This window comes from Ranitomeya variabilis, chromosome 2, assembly GCF_051348905.1.
Source record: "Ranitomeya variabilis isolate aRanVar5 chromosome 2, aRanVar5.hap1, whole genome shotgun sequence".
Lineage (NCBI taxonomy): Eukaryota > Metazoa > Chordata > Amphibia > Anura > Dendrobatidae > Ranitomeya > Ranitomeya variabilis.
The window spans coordinates 731,112,095-731,129,029 of NC_135233.1; the positions used below are offsets into that span (position 1 = coordinate 731,112,095).

The 16,935-nt window shown below is 42.0% G+C and overlaps 1 protein-coding gene across 1 annotated transcript in view; it reads right to left on the minus strand.

The window, feature by feature from the left end:
• The window catches only part of CDC40 (cell division cycle 40), a 96,611-nt gene that overhangs the window by 34,577 nt on the left and 45,099 nt on the right, over positions 1–16,935 (minus strand). The window contains exons 7-11 of the mRNA XM_077289558.1: positions 14,211–14,350; positions 12,465–12,539; positions 12,025–12,070; positions 7,577–7,678; positions 6,616–6,731 (exon numbers count right to left, since the gene is read on the minus strand). Coding sequence (XP_077145673.1) covers positions 6,616–6,731; positions 7,577–7,678; positions 12,025–12,070; positions 12,465–12,539; positions 14,211–14,350 — 479 coding nt within the window. The remainder of the gene's footprint in view (positions 1–6,615; positions 6,732–7,576; positions 7,679–12,024; positions 12,071–12,464; positions 12,540–14,210; positions 14,351–16,935) is intronic.

Sequence of the window (16,935 nt, forward strand, 5' to 3'; positions counted from 1 at the left end):
TGTAAAAAAATAAATAAATAAACAAACTAAAAAAAACAAAACACTTGTATTCACCTCTGGTGCAGACCCCATTCCTGGGCGCACGTCAGGTTGTTATGTCACATGAGAAATGCACCCAATGAGCGCTTGGGTCACTGTCCCCGCCTTCGGACGTGCAAGTAATCAAGAGGAAGTGAGCGCCCAGTCGCAGTTCTCACTTTCTCTTGATACCGCACATCAGAAGTGAGATGTCATATTGGAAAAATCAGGTCTAGTCAGAAAAAAACAAAATTGGCTACAGCGGGAATGTGTCAAGGTAGTAAAATAGTAATTGAAACTAACATATTTGATCTTTACCTGACCTGGAAGTTTTTATTAGAATTACCTTTGATTATCAGTAATAGCGCTGGGGAACACAAAGCAGGTAATCAAGCCAACACTATTCTATTTCTAGTATAGCTAGATGTTTTTGCAGTAACTGAAGGTTTAACCCCTTAGTGACAGAGCCAATTTGGTACTTAATGACCGAGCCAATTTTTACAATTCTGACCAGTGTCACTTTAAGAGGTTATAACTCTGGAACGCTTTATCGGATCCCACTGATTCTGAGATTGTTTTTTCGTGACATATTGTACTTCAAGTTAGTGGTAACATTTCTTCGATATTACTTGCGATTATTTATGAAAAAAATGGAAATATGGCGAAAATTTTTAAAATTTTGCAATTTTCAAACTTTGTATTTTTATGCCCTTAAATCAGAGAGATGTCACAAAAAATAGTTAATAAATAACATTTACCACATGTCTACTTTACATTAGCACAATTTTGGAAACAATTTTTTTTTTTGTTAGGGAGTTATAAGGGTTAAAAGTTGACCAGCAATTTCTCATTTTTACAACACCATTTTTTTTTAGGGACCACATCTCATTTGAAGTCATTTTGAGGGGTCTATATGATAGAAAATAACCAAGTGTGACACCATTCTAAAAACTGCACCCCTCAAGCTGCTCAAAACCACATTCAAGAAGTTTATTAACCCTTTACGTACTTCACAGGAACTGAAACAATGTGGAAGAAAAAAATGAGCATTTAACTTTTTTTTGCAAACATTTTACTTCAGAACCATTTTTTTTAATTTTCACAAGTGTAAAAACAGAAATTTAACCACAAATTTTGTTGTGCAATTTTTCCTGAGTACGCCGAAACCCCATATGTGGAGGTAAACCACTGTTTGGGCGCACCGCAGAGCTTGGAAGTGAAGGAGCACCGTTTGACTGTTTCAATGCAGAATTGGCTGGAATTGAGATCAGACGCCATGTCGCGTTTCGGGAGCCCCTAATGTGCCTAAACAGTGGAAACCCCCCACAAGTGACACCATTTTGGAAACTAGACCCCTTAAGGAACTTATCTAGATGTGTGGTGAGCACTTTGAACCCCCAAGTGCTTCACAGAAGTTTATAACGTAGAGCCGTGAAAATAAAAAAATTGCATTTGTTTTCACAAAAATGATTTTTTCGCCCACAAATTCTTATTTTCACAAGGGTAACAGGAGAAATTAGACCACAAAAGTTGTTGTGCAATTTCTCCTGAGTACGTCAATACCCCATATGTGGGGGTAAACCACTGTTTGGGCGCACCGCAGAGCTTGGAAGTGAAGGAGCACCGTTTGACTTTTTCAATGCAGAATTGGCTGGAATTGAGATCCGACGCCATGTCGCGTTTGGAGAGCCCCTGATGTGCCTAAACAGTGGAAACCCCCCACAAGTGATACCATTTTGGAAACTAGACCCCTTAAGGAACTTATCTAGATATTCGGTGAGCACTTTGAACCCCCAAGTGCTTCACAGAAGTTTATAACGTAAAGCCGTGAAAATAAAAAATCGCATTTTTTCTACAAAAATTATCTTTTTGCCCCCAAATTTTTATTTTCACAAGGGTAACAGGAGAAATTAGACAACAAAAGTTGTTGTGCAATTTCTCCTGAGTACGTCAATACCCCATATGTGGGGGTAAACCACTGTTTGGGCGCACCGCAGAGCTTGGAAGAGAAGGAGTGTCGTTTTACTTTTTCAATGTAGAATTGGCTGGAATTGAGATCGGACGCCATGTCACGTTTGGAGAGCCGCTGATGTGCCTAAACAGTGGAGACCCCCCACAAATGACACCATTTTGGAAACTAGACCCCTTAAGGAACTTATCTAGATGTGTGGTGAGCAATTTAAACCCCCAGGTGCTTCACAGAAGTTTATAACGTAGAGCCGTGAAAAAAAAAAAAAAAAAAAAAAAAAAAAAAATCGCATTTTTTCTACAAAAATGATCCTTTTGCCTCCAAATTTTTATTTTACCAAGGGTAACAGGAGAAAATGGACACCAGAAGTTGTTGTACAATTTGTCTTGAGTACGCCGACACCCCGTATGTGGGGGTAAACCATTGTTTGGGTGCATGGCTGAGCTCGGAAGCAAAGGAGCGCCATTTGACTTTTCAATGCAAAATTGACTGGAATTGAGATCGGACGCCATGTCGCGTTTGGAGAGCCCCTGATGTGCCTAAACAGTAGAAACCCCCCAAAAGTGACCCCATTTTGGAAACTAGACCCCCCCATGGAACTTATCTAGATGTGTAGTGAGAACTTTGAATGCCCAAGTGCATCACAGAAGTTTATAATGCAGAGTCGTGAAAATAAAAAATAATTTTTTTTTTAACAATAAAGATTTTTTAGCCCCCAAGTTTTTATTTTCACAAGGGTAACAAGAGAAATTGGACCCCAAAAGTTGTTGTCCAATTTGTCCTGAGTATGCTGGTACCCAATATGTGGGGGTAAACCACTGTTTGGGCGCACGGCAGAGCTCGGAAGAGATGGAGCGCCATTTTGGAATTCAGACTTTGATAGAATTGTCTGTGGGTGTTATGTTGCGTTTGCAGAGCCCCTGATGTACCTAAACAGTAGAAACCCCCCACAAGTGACCAAATTTTGGAAACTAGACCCCCTAAGGAACTTATCTAGATATGTGGTGAGAACTTTGAATGCTCAAGTGCTTCACAGAAGTTTATAATGCAGAGTAGTGAAAATAAAAAAATATTCTTTTTTCCCACAAAAGAGATTTTTAGCCCCCAAGTTTTTATTTTCACAAGGGTAACAGGAGAAATTGGACCCCAAAAGTTGTTGTCCAATTTATCCCGAGTACGCTGATGCCCCATATGTGGGGGTAAACCACTGTTTGGGCGCACGGCAGAGCTCAGAAGGGAGGGAGCACCATTTGACTTTTTTAGCGCAAAATTGGCTGTCGTGTTTGGAGACCCCCTGCTGTACCTAAACAGTGGAAACCCCCAAATTATAACTCCAACCCTAACTCCAACACACCCCTACCCTAATCTTAACCCGATCCATAATCCTAATCACAACCCTAACGATAATCACAACCCTAACCCCAAAACAGCCCTAATCTCAACCCTAACCATAACCCTAATCAAAATCCTAAATCCAACACACCCCTAACCCTAATCCCAAACGTAACCCTAATCCCAACCCTAATCCAAACCCTAATCCCAACTCTAACCCTAACTTTAGCCCCAACCCTAACCCTAACTTTAGCCCCAACCCTAACCCTAACTTTAGCCCCAACCCTAACCATAACTTTAGCCCTGTCGTCACAAAAAAAGTTCAATGTAACCTTTTTTTTGTACGTCGCGTCCGCCATTTCCGCGCATGCGTGGCCGTAACTCTGCCCCCTCCTCCCCAGGACATAGACTGGGCAGCGGATGCGTTGAAAAACTGCATCCGCTGCCCACGTTGTGCACAATTTTCACAACGTGCGTCGGTACGTCGGGCCGACGCATTGCGACCGCCCCGTACCGACGCAAGTGTGATAGAAGCCTAAGGCTACTTTCACACTAGCGTCGTTATCGGCCCATCGCAGTGTGCCGGGCCGACGTACCGACGCTAGCGTTGTAAGCGCCGCACAACGGGTGCAGCGGATGCTGTTTTTTCAACGCATCCGCTGCCCCATTGTGAGGGGAGGCGGGGGCGGAGTTCCGGCCGCGCATGCGCGGTCGGAAATGGCGGACACGTCGCACAAAAAAGTTACATGTAGCTTTTTTTGTGCCGACGGTCCACCAAAGCACGACGCATCCGTCGCACGACGGATGCGACATGTGGCAATCCGTCGCAATGCGTCGCTAATGCAAGCCAATGGAGAAAAAACGCATCCTGCAAGCACTTTTGCAGGATGCGTTTTTTCTCCGACGCATTGCGACAGAAGCCAAAAAACGCTAGTGTGAAAGTAGCCTAACCCTAGCCCTAACCCTAAATTTAGCCCCAACCCTAACCCTAGCCCTAACCCTAACCCTAGCCCTAACCCTAGCCCTAACCCTAATTTTAGCCCCAACTCTTCTTCTCCTGCCGGCCGGCAGATGGCAGCAGATGGCGGGTGCACTGCGCATGCGCCCGCCATAAGGAAAAAGCCGGCTGGTAGGAGAAGACAGAAGAGGACCCAGGGACACCGGGTGAGTATGTTAGGGTCCCCGAATCCCCCTATTTCTCTGTCCTCTGATGTGTGATCACATCAGAGGACAGAGAAATACAGATCGCTTTTTTTTTTTTTTTTGCGGTCGCCGGTAAACTGTTAATTACCGGCGATCGCAAAACAGGGGTCGGTGCAAACCGACCCCGATCATGTTCTTTGGGGTCTCAGCTACCCCCGGCAGCCGAGACCCCAAAGATCTTCCGGGTGCCGGGCGGCGGGTGTACTGCGCGTGCGCCCGCCATTTTTTCCCGGAAAAAAAGATGGCGGCGCCCATGGGGACCCACGAGGGAGATAGGTGAGTATTGGGGGGCTACCGGAGGCCATCGGGGACCCTATTTCTCTGTCCTCCGATGTGCGATCACATCGGAGGACAGAGAAATTAAACGGCACATCGCGTTTTTTTTTGTTGCGACCGCCGGTAAACGGTTAATTACCGGCGATCGCAACTCGGGGGTCGGTAAAAAACCCCCGAATCATGTTCTCTGGGGTCTCGGCTACCCTCGGCAACCGAGACCCCAGAGAAAATCCGACTCTGGGGGGGCGCTATTCACTTTTTCCACAGCGCCGTTAATTAACGGTGCTGTCGTTTGGCGCTGTCGTTTAAGTACCCTTAGCGGCCGCCGTTAAAAGGCGTATCGGCGGTCGTTAAGGGGTTAATGAAAAAAAAAAGCTGCACAAAGACAACAAAACCCACTTAACCCCTTAATGACAGCCAATATATCTTTTAACTGACCTGAGATATAAGAGACTAGCATCCCCATGCAAGTGACAATCCAGCAGCTGTCGGCTGTACACTATAGCTGACAACTTGCTGCATCAGCCACGATCAGTATTTGCACCTTCCAAATCTGTTTAACCCCTTAGATGCCGTTGTCAATAGTGACTACATCATTATAAATGGTTAAAGTGTGGGGGCTTCCTCTTTATCCCAAATGGTGCCCCTAATCATGATTGTGTGGTCCTGATGTTTGCCGTGGCAGTTCACGACCAAATAGCGGCCTTACAGTCTGACTGCTGTAGTATTCTGTTCAGAAGTTAGAGGCATTTAGGTGGTAAAAATGCACATTTTCATTTCTGTCATACCACTTTGCATTAATTCCTGTAAAGCACCTGAAGGGTTAATAAACTACCTGACAGCAGTTTTCAATATGTCTAGAGGTGCTGTTTTTAAAATGGTATCACGTTTGGGGGTTTCCCAATATATGGGACCCCTAAAGTCACTTCAAACATGGATAAGTCCCTAAAAAAATAAATTTTGTAAATTTCCTTGAAAAAAATGAAAAATTGCTGCTACATTTTTAAACCTCCTAAAATGCTAACAAAATAAAATAACATTTTACAAATGGTGCTGATGCAAAGCCGACATGTGGGAAATGTTATTTATTAATGGTTTGCTGTGATATGACTATCTGGATTAAAGGTATAATCATTCAAATTTAGAAAATTGCTAATTTTTTAACATTTTTCTCACATTTTTGATATTTTTTATAAATAAACAAAACATATTGACCTAAATTTACCATTATCATAAAGAATAATGTGTCACGAAAAAACCATCACAAAATCACTGGGATTTGTTGAAGCATTGCAGAGTTATTACCACATAAAGGGACACTGGTCAGATTTCAAAAACTTGGCTCTGTCACTAAGGGGTTAAAGAGAATCTATCAGGTTTTTGGCACCTAATCGTAGTGCAACATAGTGTAGAGACAGAGACCCAGCAATGTGTCCTTCACTGGGCTGCTTGCTGCAATTTTGATAAAATCAGTCAACATCAGTAAAAGATTATCACTATAGGGCTAGTGATTGTGATTGCAATTCTCCATACTGAATAAGCTCTGTATAACACCATTGATTGGCAGCTTTCTGCCTATGCACAGTGTACACAGAAAGCCGCCAATCAGTGATGTGGGCGGAGTTATACAGAACTCAGCATTCAGAGTGCAGCAGATAAAACAGTGATTTTATTAAAATGACAGCAAGCAGCCCATTAAGCGACCTCACAGAAACCATGGTCTCTGTCGATCCATCATGCTGCTCTAAGATGGGTTAGTAAAAACCTGGTGGCTGCTTACTAGAAATCTACCATATATTAATTTCATTGCTACTCACCTGAACTATTTTTTTATCAGACATCCCTGCCACAAATAGATTCTGTTTGTCTGGATCAGGATTGAACTTAACGCAATATGGCACCTTTCTGTTTGTGAACCTGGATATACATTGCCCTGATAAAAAAATAAACAAATAAATCAATTAACATGGAATTTTTAAAATTTTCATAGGTAATGTAGACTTATTGTAAAAAAAAAAAAGTTTGTGCGAAGATCGTACATAATTTATATTTTCAGTGACTATCACATTTCTATAAAAAGTATAAACTACATCTTACAAGTAACATGAGGAGTTCCAGAGAAATGTGTAACCCTTCTGTTTCATCAGTCATTTTCTGAGGGCTTACTCTGCCCCGGTACAATCACGTACACAGCAATACATGCAGATATACCTTATTGTTGCACTGTGGATGAAGAGCCTTTTATGAAAAGATAACTGAGCAGCCTAACATACTACATTCCTTGCTATAACTTATGTTGTCTAGTAATCCTGATGGGAGGGTAGCTTGGAGGGCCAGCCTGATTCGCCTTGTCCTTGCACAAGGACCCTCTAGTCTACAAAGTAGCAGAAGAGTGGATTTCCTGCCTCAAAGAAGAGTATGAGAGCAATGGAAACCTCTGTTTAGTGGTCTCCTGGATGCTGCTGTTTGGAGAGACTGTCCAACTTGTCAGATGTGCCATGGATGTCTCACATAGGAAACACCCCTCAGCTACACACAGGTTTCTTATAGGAGAGGACTGGCATATGAGCCATAGAATGTCCTACAGTAAGCCCCAAAACAGTCTACAGGAAAAACAGCTGACCATATGAATGCAGAAATGAAGATTCTCATCATTAAAGTACAGACTCGTACAAGATAAGACACATGGCTATAGTCTTAGCATGGAATATATACCCTTACATTAAAGGAACAATTTGCAGCAATAAAAAGGAACCCTAGAGAAATAAAAGCCAGTACCGGTCTCAGAGTCCCACAGCTTGAGATAGCGGTCATATGCTGCACTTAGGAACTGGGTTCCAGCATTGTTGAAACAAACGTCACGAACAGCTTTACTGTGGCCTGAAAACCAATAAAGGCAATTATTAGATATATCTAATGTAGTGAATTAACAAACAATATATTGTTATAATCTAGTGATTATTTAAATAACAAAGCTAAGACATGATGTGTAAGGTAGTTTTCCCTATAAATAATAATACCTGGCGTTTCCAAATTCGTAGTCTAGATATCCAGAAAAAAAAAAGCTTTAAAAAAGGTTTCTAGAGCAACATCCCTCAGTCCAGTTGGACCAGCTAGGATAGAAGGCAAACATCTAGCAATGTGTGAAAGGGAAGCAAGGGCTGCCAATCAAGAAATGGTGGGTGAAGGGCCGTGAGGCTGACAGATGAATTCAGCACCCAATTTTCACTAACTTTTAAAAGTTTATCAGGTCATCTAGACTATAAATTCGTCCTACATGGATGTGTCCTCACTTAAGGATGTAATTTTGCCCTGCTATTAACCCCTTAGTGACCACCAATACATGTTTTTACTGACAAGCGATATAAGAGACTAGCATCCGCCAAAGGGTGACAATCCAGCAGCTGTCAACTGTACACTATAGCTGACAACTTGTTACATCAGCCATGATCAGTGTTGGTACCAACAATAGTAGTTTAACCCCTTACATGCTGCTGTCAATGACTACAGCAGCTAGATGGTTAACAGCATGTGGGGGCTTCCTCTTTAGCTACATCGGCACCCTGAGATCTTCATTGTGTGGTCCTGATTCTTGCCATGGCAATTTATGGGCAAATAATGGCCTTAAAGTCTGCCGACTAGAGTGGCCTGTTCAGTAGTTATCAACATTTAGGTGGTAAAAATACACTGCTCAAAACAATAAAGGGAACACTAAAACAACAGAATATAACTCCAAGTAAATCAAACTTCTGTGAAATCAAACTGTCCCCTTAGGAAGCAACACTGTTTGACAATCAACTTCACATGCTGTTGTGCAAATGGAATAGACAACAGATGGAAATTATTGGCAATTATCAAGACACAATCAAGAAAGGAGTGGTTCTGCAGGTGGGGACTACAGACCACATCTCAGTACCAATGCTTTCTGGCTGATGTTTTGGTCACTTTTGAATGTTGGTTGTGCTTTCACACTCTTGGTAGCATGAGACGGACTCTACAACCCACACAAGTGGCTCAGGTAGTGCAGCTCATCCAGGATGGCACATCAATGCGAGCTGTGGCAAGGTGGTTTGCTGTGTCTGTCAGCATAGTGTCCAGAGGCTGGAAGCGCTACCAGGACACAGGCCAGTACACCAAGAGACGTGGAGGGGGCCGTAGGAGGGAAACAACCCAGCAGCAGGACCGCTACCTCAGCCTTTGTGCAAGGAGGAACAGGAGGAGCACTGCCAGAGCCCTGCAAAATGACCTCCAGCGGGCCACAAATGTGCATGTGTCTGCACAAACGGCTAGAAACCGACTCCATGAGGATGGTCTGAGTGCCTGACGTTCACAGATGGGGGTTGTGCCCACAGCCCAACACCGTGAAGGATGCTTGCCATTTGCCACAGAACACCAGGATTGGCAAATCTGCGAAGAGCACAGGGTGCCAGTGGCAAATGAAAGCAGGTTCACACTGAGCACATGACAGACGTGACAGAGTCTGGAAATGCCGCAGAAAGCAATCTGCTGCCTGCAATATCCTTCAGCATGACCAGTTTGGCAGTGGGTCAGTAATGGTGTGGTGTGGCATTTCTTCGGAGGGCCGCACAGCCCTCCATGTGCTCACCAGAGGTAGCCTGACTGCCATTAGGTACCGAGATGAGATCCTCAGACCCCTTGTGAGGCCATATGCTGGTGCGGTTCACCCTGGGTTCCTCCTAATACATTACAATGCCAGACCTCATGTGGCTGGAGTGTGTCAGCAGTTCCTTCAAGATGAAGGCATTGAAGCTATCGACTGGCCCACCCGTTCCCCAGACCTGAATCCGATTGAACACATCTGAGACATGTCTTGCACCATCCACCAATGGCATGTTGCACCACAGACTGTCCAGGAGTTGGCGGATGCCTTAGTCCAGGTCTGGGAGGAGATCCCTCAGGAGACCATCCGCCGCCTCATCAGGAGCATGCCCAGGCATTGTAAGGAGGTCATACAGGAACATGGAGGCCACACACACTACTGAGCATCATTTCCTTGTCTTGAGGCATTTCCACTGAAGTTGGATCAGCCTGTAACTTCATTTTCCACTTTGATTTTGAGCATCATTCCAACTCCGGACCTCCGTGGGATATTCAGTGTGATTTACGTTGATTATTTTTATGTTTTATTGTTCTCAACACATTCCACTATGTAATGAATAAAGATTTACAACGGGAATATTTCATTCAGTGATATCTAGGATGTGGGATTTTAGTGTTCCCTAGTGTTCAAATAAAAGATTTTTATTTGAAATAATAATTTTCTCCTTCAAACTTTGCTTCCGTCAAAGACTGCTCCCTTTGCAGCAATTACAGCATTGCAGACCTTTGATATTCTAGCAGTTAATTTGCTGAGGTAATCTGGAGAAATTTAACCCCATGCTTCCAGGAGCCCCTCCCACAAGTTGGTTTGGCTTGATGGGCACTTTTTGTGTACCATACGGTCAAGCTGCTGCCACAACAGCTCAATGGGGTTGAGATCTGGTGACTGCGCTGGCCACTCCATTACAGATAGAATACCAGCTGCCTGCTTCTTCCCTAAATAGTTCTTGCATAATTTGGAGGTGTGCTTTGGGTCATTGTCCTGTTGTAGGATGAAATTGGCTCCAATCAAGCGCTGTCCACAGGGTATGGCATGGCTTTGCAAAATGGAGTGATAGCCCTCCTTATTCAATATCCCTTTTACCTTGTACAAATCTCCCACTTTACCAGCACCAAAGCAACCCCCGACCATCACATTACCTCCACCATGCTTGACAGATGGCATCAGGCACTCTTTCCAGCATCTTTTCAGTTGTTGTGCATCTCACAAATATTCTTCTGTGTGATCCAAGTACCTCAAACTTGGATTTGTCTGTCCATAACACTATTTTCCAATATTCCTCTGTCCAATGTCTGTTCGTTTGCCCATATTAATCTTTTTCTTTTATTAGCCAGTCTCAGATATGGCTTTTTCTTTGCCACTCTGCCCTGAAGGCCGAACTTCCCGGAGTCGCCTCTTCACTGTAGATGTTGACACTGGCATTTTGGGTGTACTATTTAATGAAGCTGCCAGTTGAGGACCTGTTAGGCGTCAATTTCTCAAACTACAGACTTTAATGTACATGTCTTGTTGCTCAGTTGTGCAGCGGGGCCTCCCACTTCTCTTTCTACTCTGGTTAGAGCCTGTTTTTGCTCTCCTCTGAAGGGAGTAGTACACACCATTGTAAGAAATCTTCAGTATCTTGGCAATTATTCGCATGGAATAGCCTTCATTTCTAAGAACAAGAATAGACTGTCCAGTTTCACATGAAAATTCTTTTTTCTGGTCTTTTGAGAGTTTAATGGAACCAACAAATGTAATGCTCCAGATTCTCAACTAGCTCAAAGGAAGGTCAGGTTTATAGAATCTCTAATCAGCCAAACTGTTTTCAGCTGTGCTAACCTACTTGCACAAGGGTTTTCAAGGGTATTCTAACCATTAGCCTTCATACACAGTTAGCAAACAGAAAGTACCATAAGAACACTGGAGTGATGGTTGCTAGAAATGGGCCTCTATATAACTATGAAGATATTGCATTACAAACCAGACGTTTGCAGCTATAATAGTCATTTACCACATTAACAATGTATAGAGTGCATTTCTGAATCATTTAATGTTAGCTTCATTGGAAAAAAAAAAAAAACTGTGATTTTCTTTCAAAAATAAGGAAATTTCTAAGTGACCCTAAACTTTTGAACGGCAGTGTATCTTCAAAATTTTATTTATTCATTTTTTTGTGTGATATGACTATCTGGACTAAAGAGATGATCATTCAAAGTTTGAAAATTGCTATTTTGTTTTAATTTTTGTAAAATTTCTGATATTTTTATAAATAAACTCAAAAATATTGACAAATTTACCGTGATCATAAAGTACAATGTGTCATGAAAAAAACAAATCTCAAAGAGCGTTCTGGAGTTATTTCCACAAAGCGATACTGGTCAGATTTAAAAATCGTGGCCTGGTTGCTAAGGAGTCAGTGACAAGAAGTTGTGGATAGGAGGGAGAGGGAGAGGTAGAGGTAGAGAAAGGGGAGGGGGGAAGGGGAGAGAGAAAATAAAATAAAAAAAGTGTGGTTTGCATGCGAGACCCTATTGACCACAAACACACTAATATTCAAGCAGAAGTTTCTTACAAGCATACAGCATGGACGTTTAGATATTTATTTACTAGATTCATACCGTACCTATAAATGTCCGTAAACATCTTCGTTCATTGTACACTTCCCAAAGCTGTAACAAGAATAGATTTATAATAAAAACATCTCAAACAGATAATGTGGAATGATACAGGAAAATTAAAGCTTACCAGGAACGAGGCTAATTAATGCATACATAAATGACAGAAGTTTTATAAGGTGCTGTCCAGTCCAAGGAGAAAAGTCTGCAATCACTGACTGCCGAATCATGACAATGGGCGACGCACACACTGCTACGATTAAGTAGTCTGCAGATACCAAAACGTGACTGCAGACTTTTCTTGTTAGACTGGACAACCCCTTTATGCGTGTATATATACTCTCAGGCTGACAAATACACCCTTTATTTGGTGACCTTACACCTAGGCTGACCTCAATTAAGGACTTTAATTTAAAAATGCAATGCATGTCTGAGAATTATTACTAACCTTAATCTTGCAGTCCATGGAACAAGACAATAGCAAATGGCCAGAGAGGGGAAATAATCTCACAGCACTGACACCCTGGAAGAAAAACAGAATAAATAAAACAAGAAACAATTTCAAATTAAATGTAAGTTTGGATCTACTTTTATCCTAGATGCAAATGCATAGAGTAGCAAAAAACAGACATTTAAAACGGAACATGTCAGAATATTCATGCTTTTAATGGGCAACTCCTTTCACTTCCCAACCTACAGTGTTTTATTTTTTGCATTCATTTCCCCCTTTCAGGGAGAGACAGTCCCATAATATTTAGGGGTTTTGCGGAGAAGCGGGAAATTATTCCTTTTATTTTAATTCTTCATCTTTAACATGCGTTTTGTTCTTTTTTTTTTTTTTTTTGCTAAGGCTCTTTTTCTTCAGAGGATGTCAAAAGTAGTGCCGAACACAGGAATGAGCACACGGGGAGGCAACACTTTGCTGGCTGCACTTTTTAATGGAACACATCAAGTCTCAGTGGATTGCTGTGATAATTGTGATCGCTCTCAACAGGATTTATTCTATTCTGGGGTAGCGACTCCCTACTGGTTAGACAGATCGCAAAACTTTCAGACAGTCTAAAAAGCAGTATATCTTTTAATGGCCTGCTTTTTCTATTAACATAGAAAACAAAAGGAAAATATTAAAAAAACAATTGACTTTTTTGTTTGCAACTAAAAAAAAAAAAAAAGATCAAAAGGTGCTGATGGATTGAAGCAGATTGTATATAAAGTGTTAATAATGTTGGACAGTGTGTGAGATGTAGCACGGGGATGGTGCTCGGTGGCTCCATACTGGAGCGTGGGATTTATGGGAAGCCAAAGTGGCTTTTGTCATCAGTCGGGATTTCATGGCGTTCCCATAGGCTGCTTGTGCATTACAGCTATTTCTTGCCGTCCGTATAGAAATAATGATTGCAATTAACATTGCATTTAGTGCTGCTTATACGTGTGCACACTGTCCTAAGGGTTTTTATGTGCCATTTTTAAGATTATACTGACACCAAGTACAGTACTTTAATGGTTTCTTCTAAAAAGGATTTTTGTACTATGTATTGAGCAATTGTAGGTTTCATTAATTATTTATTAACTATTTGTCTACTCTTCGGTTGTTACTTTTTATTATTATTATTTTTAAGTTATGGGGCTATTATATGTCCGGTGTTGGTATTTATTTATGTTTCATAGTTGGATTATATTTATATTTTCCAGCTTCCGTCAAACAGAATTCAATTGTTAATAAAAATACATTCTGTGCCTATTTCTTTACTCGTGGTAAGGCTACTTTCACACTAGCGTCGTGCACTGCTCGTCGCTATGCGTCGTTTTGCAGAAAAAAACGCATCCTGCAAAAGTGCTTGCAGGATGCGTTTTTTCTCCATAGACTTATTAGCGACGCAGTGCAACGCATTGCCCACACGTCGCAACCGTCGTGCGATGGTTGCGTCGTGCCGTCGCCACCAAAAAACGTTGCTTGTAATGTTTTTTGGTGCGTCGTCTGCAGCATTTCCGACCGCGCATGCGCGGCCGGAACTCCGCCCCCGCCTCCCCGCACCTCACAATGGGGCAGCGGATGCGTTGGAAAACTGCATCCGCTGCCCCCGTTGTGCGGCGCATTCACAGCTAGCGTCGGTGCGCCGCAATGTCGCATAGTGACGTGCAGTGCACGACGCTAGTGTGAAAGTAGCCTAACACGAATTAATGGTAACACTACCTTTGTATGTCCGGACCAAACATGAATCTGTTTCTTGGGTAGATAGCATTTCTCAGGCAGTTCAGTAGAACGCAGGTTAACATCAACATCTTGAGGAATGTGTAAATATGATCGACCTTGATAGTCATACATTTCTTTGACTGAAAAAAAAAAAAAAAATCTACAGCTATATGCATTGCTGATATATATTATACATACACACGTGTGTAATAGAGAATAGTAAGTATTAAGTGAAAGATGATATTTGTGATGCATTTTGCAGAAATGTAACATACGCTTGCAATAAGCTTGTATACACGGTATCTTCCAGACATGGGCAGTATATATCCACAATCTTATTAGCAGGAGCATCAGTAGAGAAAAAAATAATGTGGCACATCCACGATAATCCATAAAATCCCAGTTTTATTTGGATTTCATTAAAATATCATATACAAGAGATAAAAACTTAAAGGGGGCAGCAGGATTGTGCACAGTAACCTACAGACAGTGTCAGGTCGGCGCCGTTATATTGATTAAAATAATACCTGGGTTTATGAAATCTGTCTTGTGGTTGTTGTTTAATCTGTATACGTAGTTTTTAGTTAATGAGATTCTCGTGCTCCGGGGCATCTTCATGTGGTCCTCAGCTTACATATGCATCTGTATGGGCCTATGACAGGTCACGGATCCCTCCCTATTTTACATAATGCATATAATAGTGTTGATAATATTGTTGATATGCATATAAAATTGTGGCTATTGTGAGGCTTACTAAAAAAAAAAAAAAAAAAACATTTTACAACCAGCAAAATTGCACCAGCAGTGGCGACTGCACAGCAGCATCCATCTGTTACCGATAGATGCTAATGTGCAAGAGCCAGCGCCATTGTGCTACAGCCAATTTTTTTTACTCCAGCAAAATGGCGATGGCGCATGCACAGTAGCATCTGCCAATAGATGCTACTGTGCATGCATGGCTGCCATTTCGCTGGAGGGGGAAAAAAAAAAATGCTGGCAGAGCTTGCACAGTGGCATCTATTGGTAAGAGATAGACGCTACTGTGCTGACCCCATTTTGCTGGAGGTAAAAAAAATAAAAAAATCTTAGCTGCACAATAGCCAACAATATTATATCCATTATCAACACAATAAACATTTTATGCATTATATAAAACAGGAGATGGGTCACTGAGGATCAGTGACCTGTCATAAGCCCATACTGATTCATATGTATGCAGAGCTGCACACAAAGCCCACATCCACCCCACAGGCCGCCCCGGAGCACAAGAATCTCATTAACTGAAAACTACGTATACAGAGTAAACAACAACATGATAGTTTAGCTAAGACGTGTACCCCCCACCAAAAAAAAAAAAGAAAAAAAAATTTATTATAAAAAGGTTACTGATTAACCTAATAAAAAGTGCTCATGTGCCAATAATATGTAAAACTAATGTGTAAAAAATGGACGCAACTTTCTCTTCCACATCAGTGTGTGGGTTGACTGCTCTCAATAAAGCTTATATTCTTATTTTTGCAGTTTTTTGAATAAATGCCCATTCGGTCATTGTATCACAATGACTTTACCACTCTACACACACACATTTGGATTGGTACATTCGCCAGTGGTTTATTAAAAAAGCTGTAAAAATAAGAATATAAGCTTTATTGAGAAAAGTCAACCCACACACTGATTTTGAAGAGAAATTTACATCCATTTTTTTTTCTGAGGTTAATTGGTAACCTTTTTATTTACATAAATAAAGGTAATATTTTACCTCTTTGTTATTCAATAAGATTAAACAACAACCACAAGACAGATTTAATCAACCCAGGTATCATTGTAATCAGCAGAATAGCGCCAACCTGACAATGTTTGTAGGTTACTTAGCAAAATCCTGCTGACAGGTTCACCTTAAGCCAAGTTTTCATCTTACAAATGTGAGATTTTAAGGGTACGTTTCCATGGGCCGTATTGTCGGTGCTTTTTTACGGAACGGAAACCCTGCTCCGACCAAAGCGCCGCCCCCTTCTATAAGCGCGGTGATTCCGGATATGTTCATTGCACATATCCGGAATCTCTGCACCCTATACATAGGGCCCTGTGATTTACCTTGCGGAGACGGAGCGTCACTGCAAGGTAAACAGACATGCTGCGTTCTAAAAAGAGGCGCCGCATGTCCGGAAACGCAGGGCCGCCGGATGCGTGTTCACACATATAGTGGAGACGGGATTTCATAAAATCCCCTCCACTATGCTGTAACATCTGGACGCTGCGGGTTGAACGCTGCGGCTGTACGCAGCGTTCAATCCGCAGCTAATCCGGATGTAATCCTGAACTTGGAAACATACCCTAAGGGTATGTGCACACGTTGCAGATTCTCTGCGGATCCGCAGCATTTTTTGATGTGCAGAAATGCTGCAGATCCGCAATTGATTTACAGTACAATGTAAATCAATGAGAAAAAAAAAAATGCTGTGCACACTTTGCGGAAAATCCGCTGCGGAAACGCTGCGGTTTAAAAGAAGTAGCATGTCACTTCTTTTTTGTGAATCTGCAGCGTTTTTGTACCCACTCCATTATAGAAAACCGCAGGGGTAAAAACCGCAGCAAATCCGCAAGAAAACCGCAGCAAATCAGCACAAAAAAACGCTGCGGAACTGCACAAAAAACCGCAGGTGCGTTTTCTGCCAGGAGAGGCAGAATCCGCACCAGAAATTCCTAAGCCTAATCCGCAACGTGT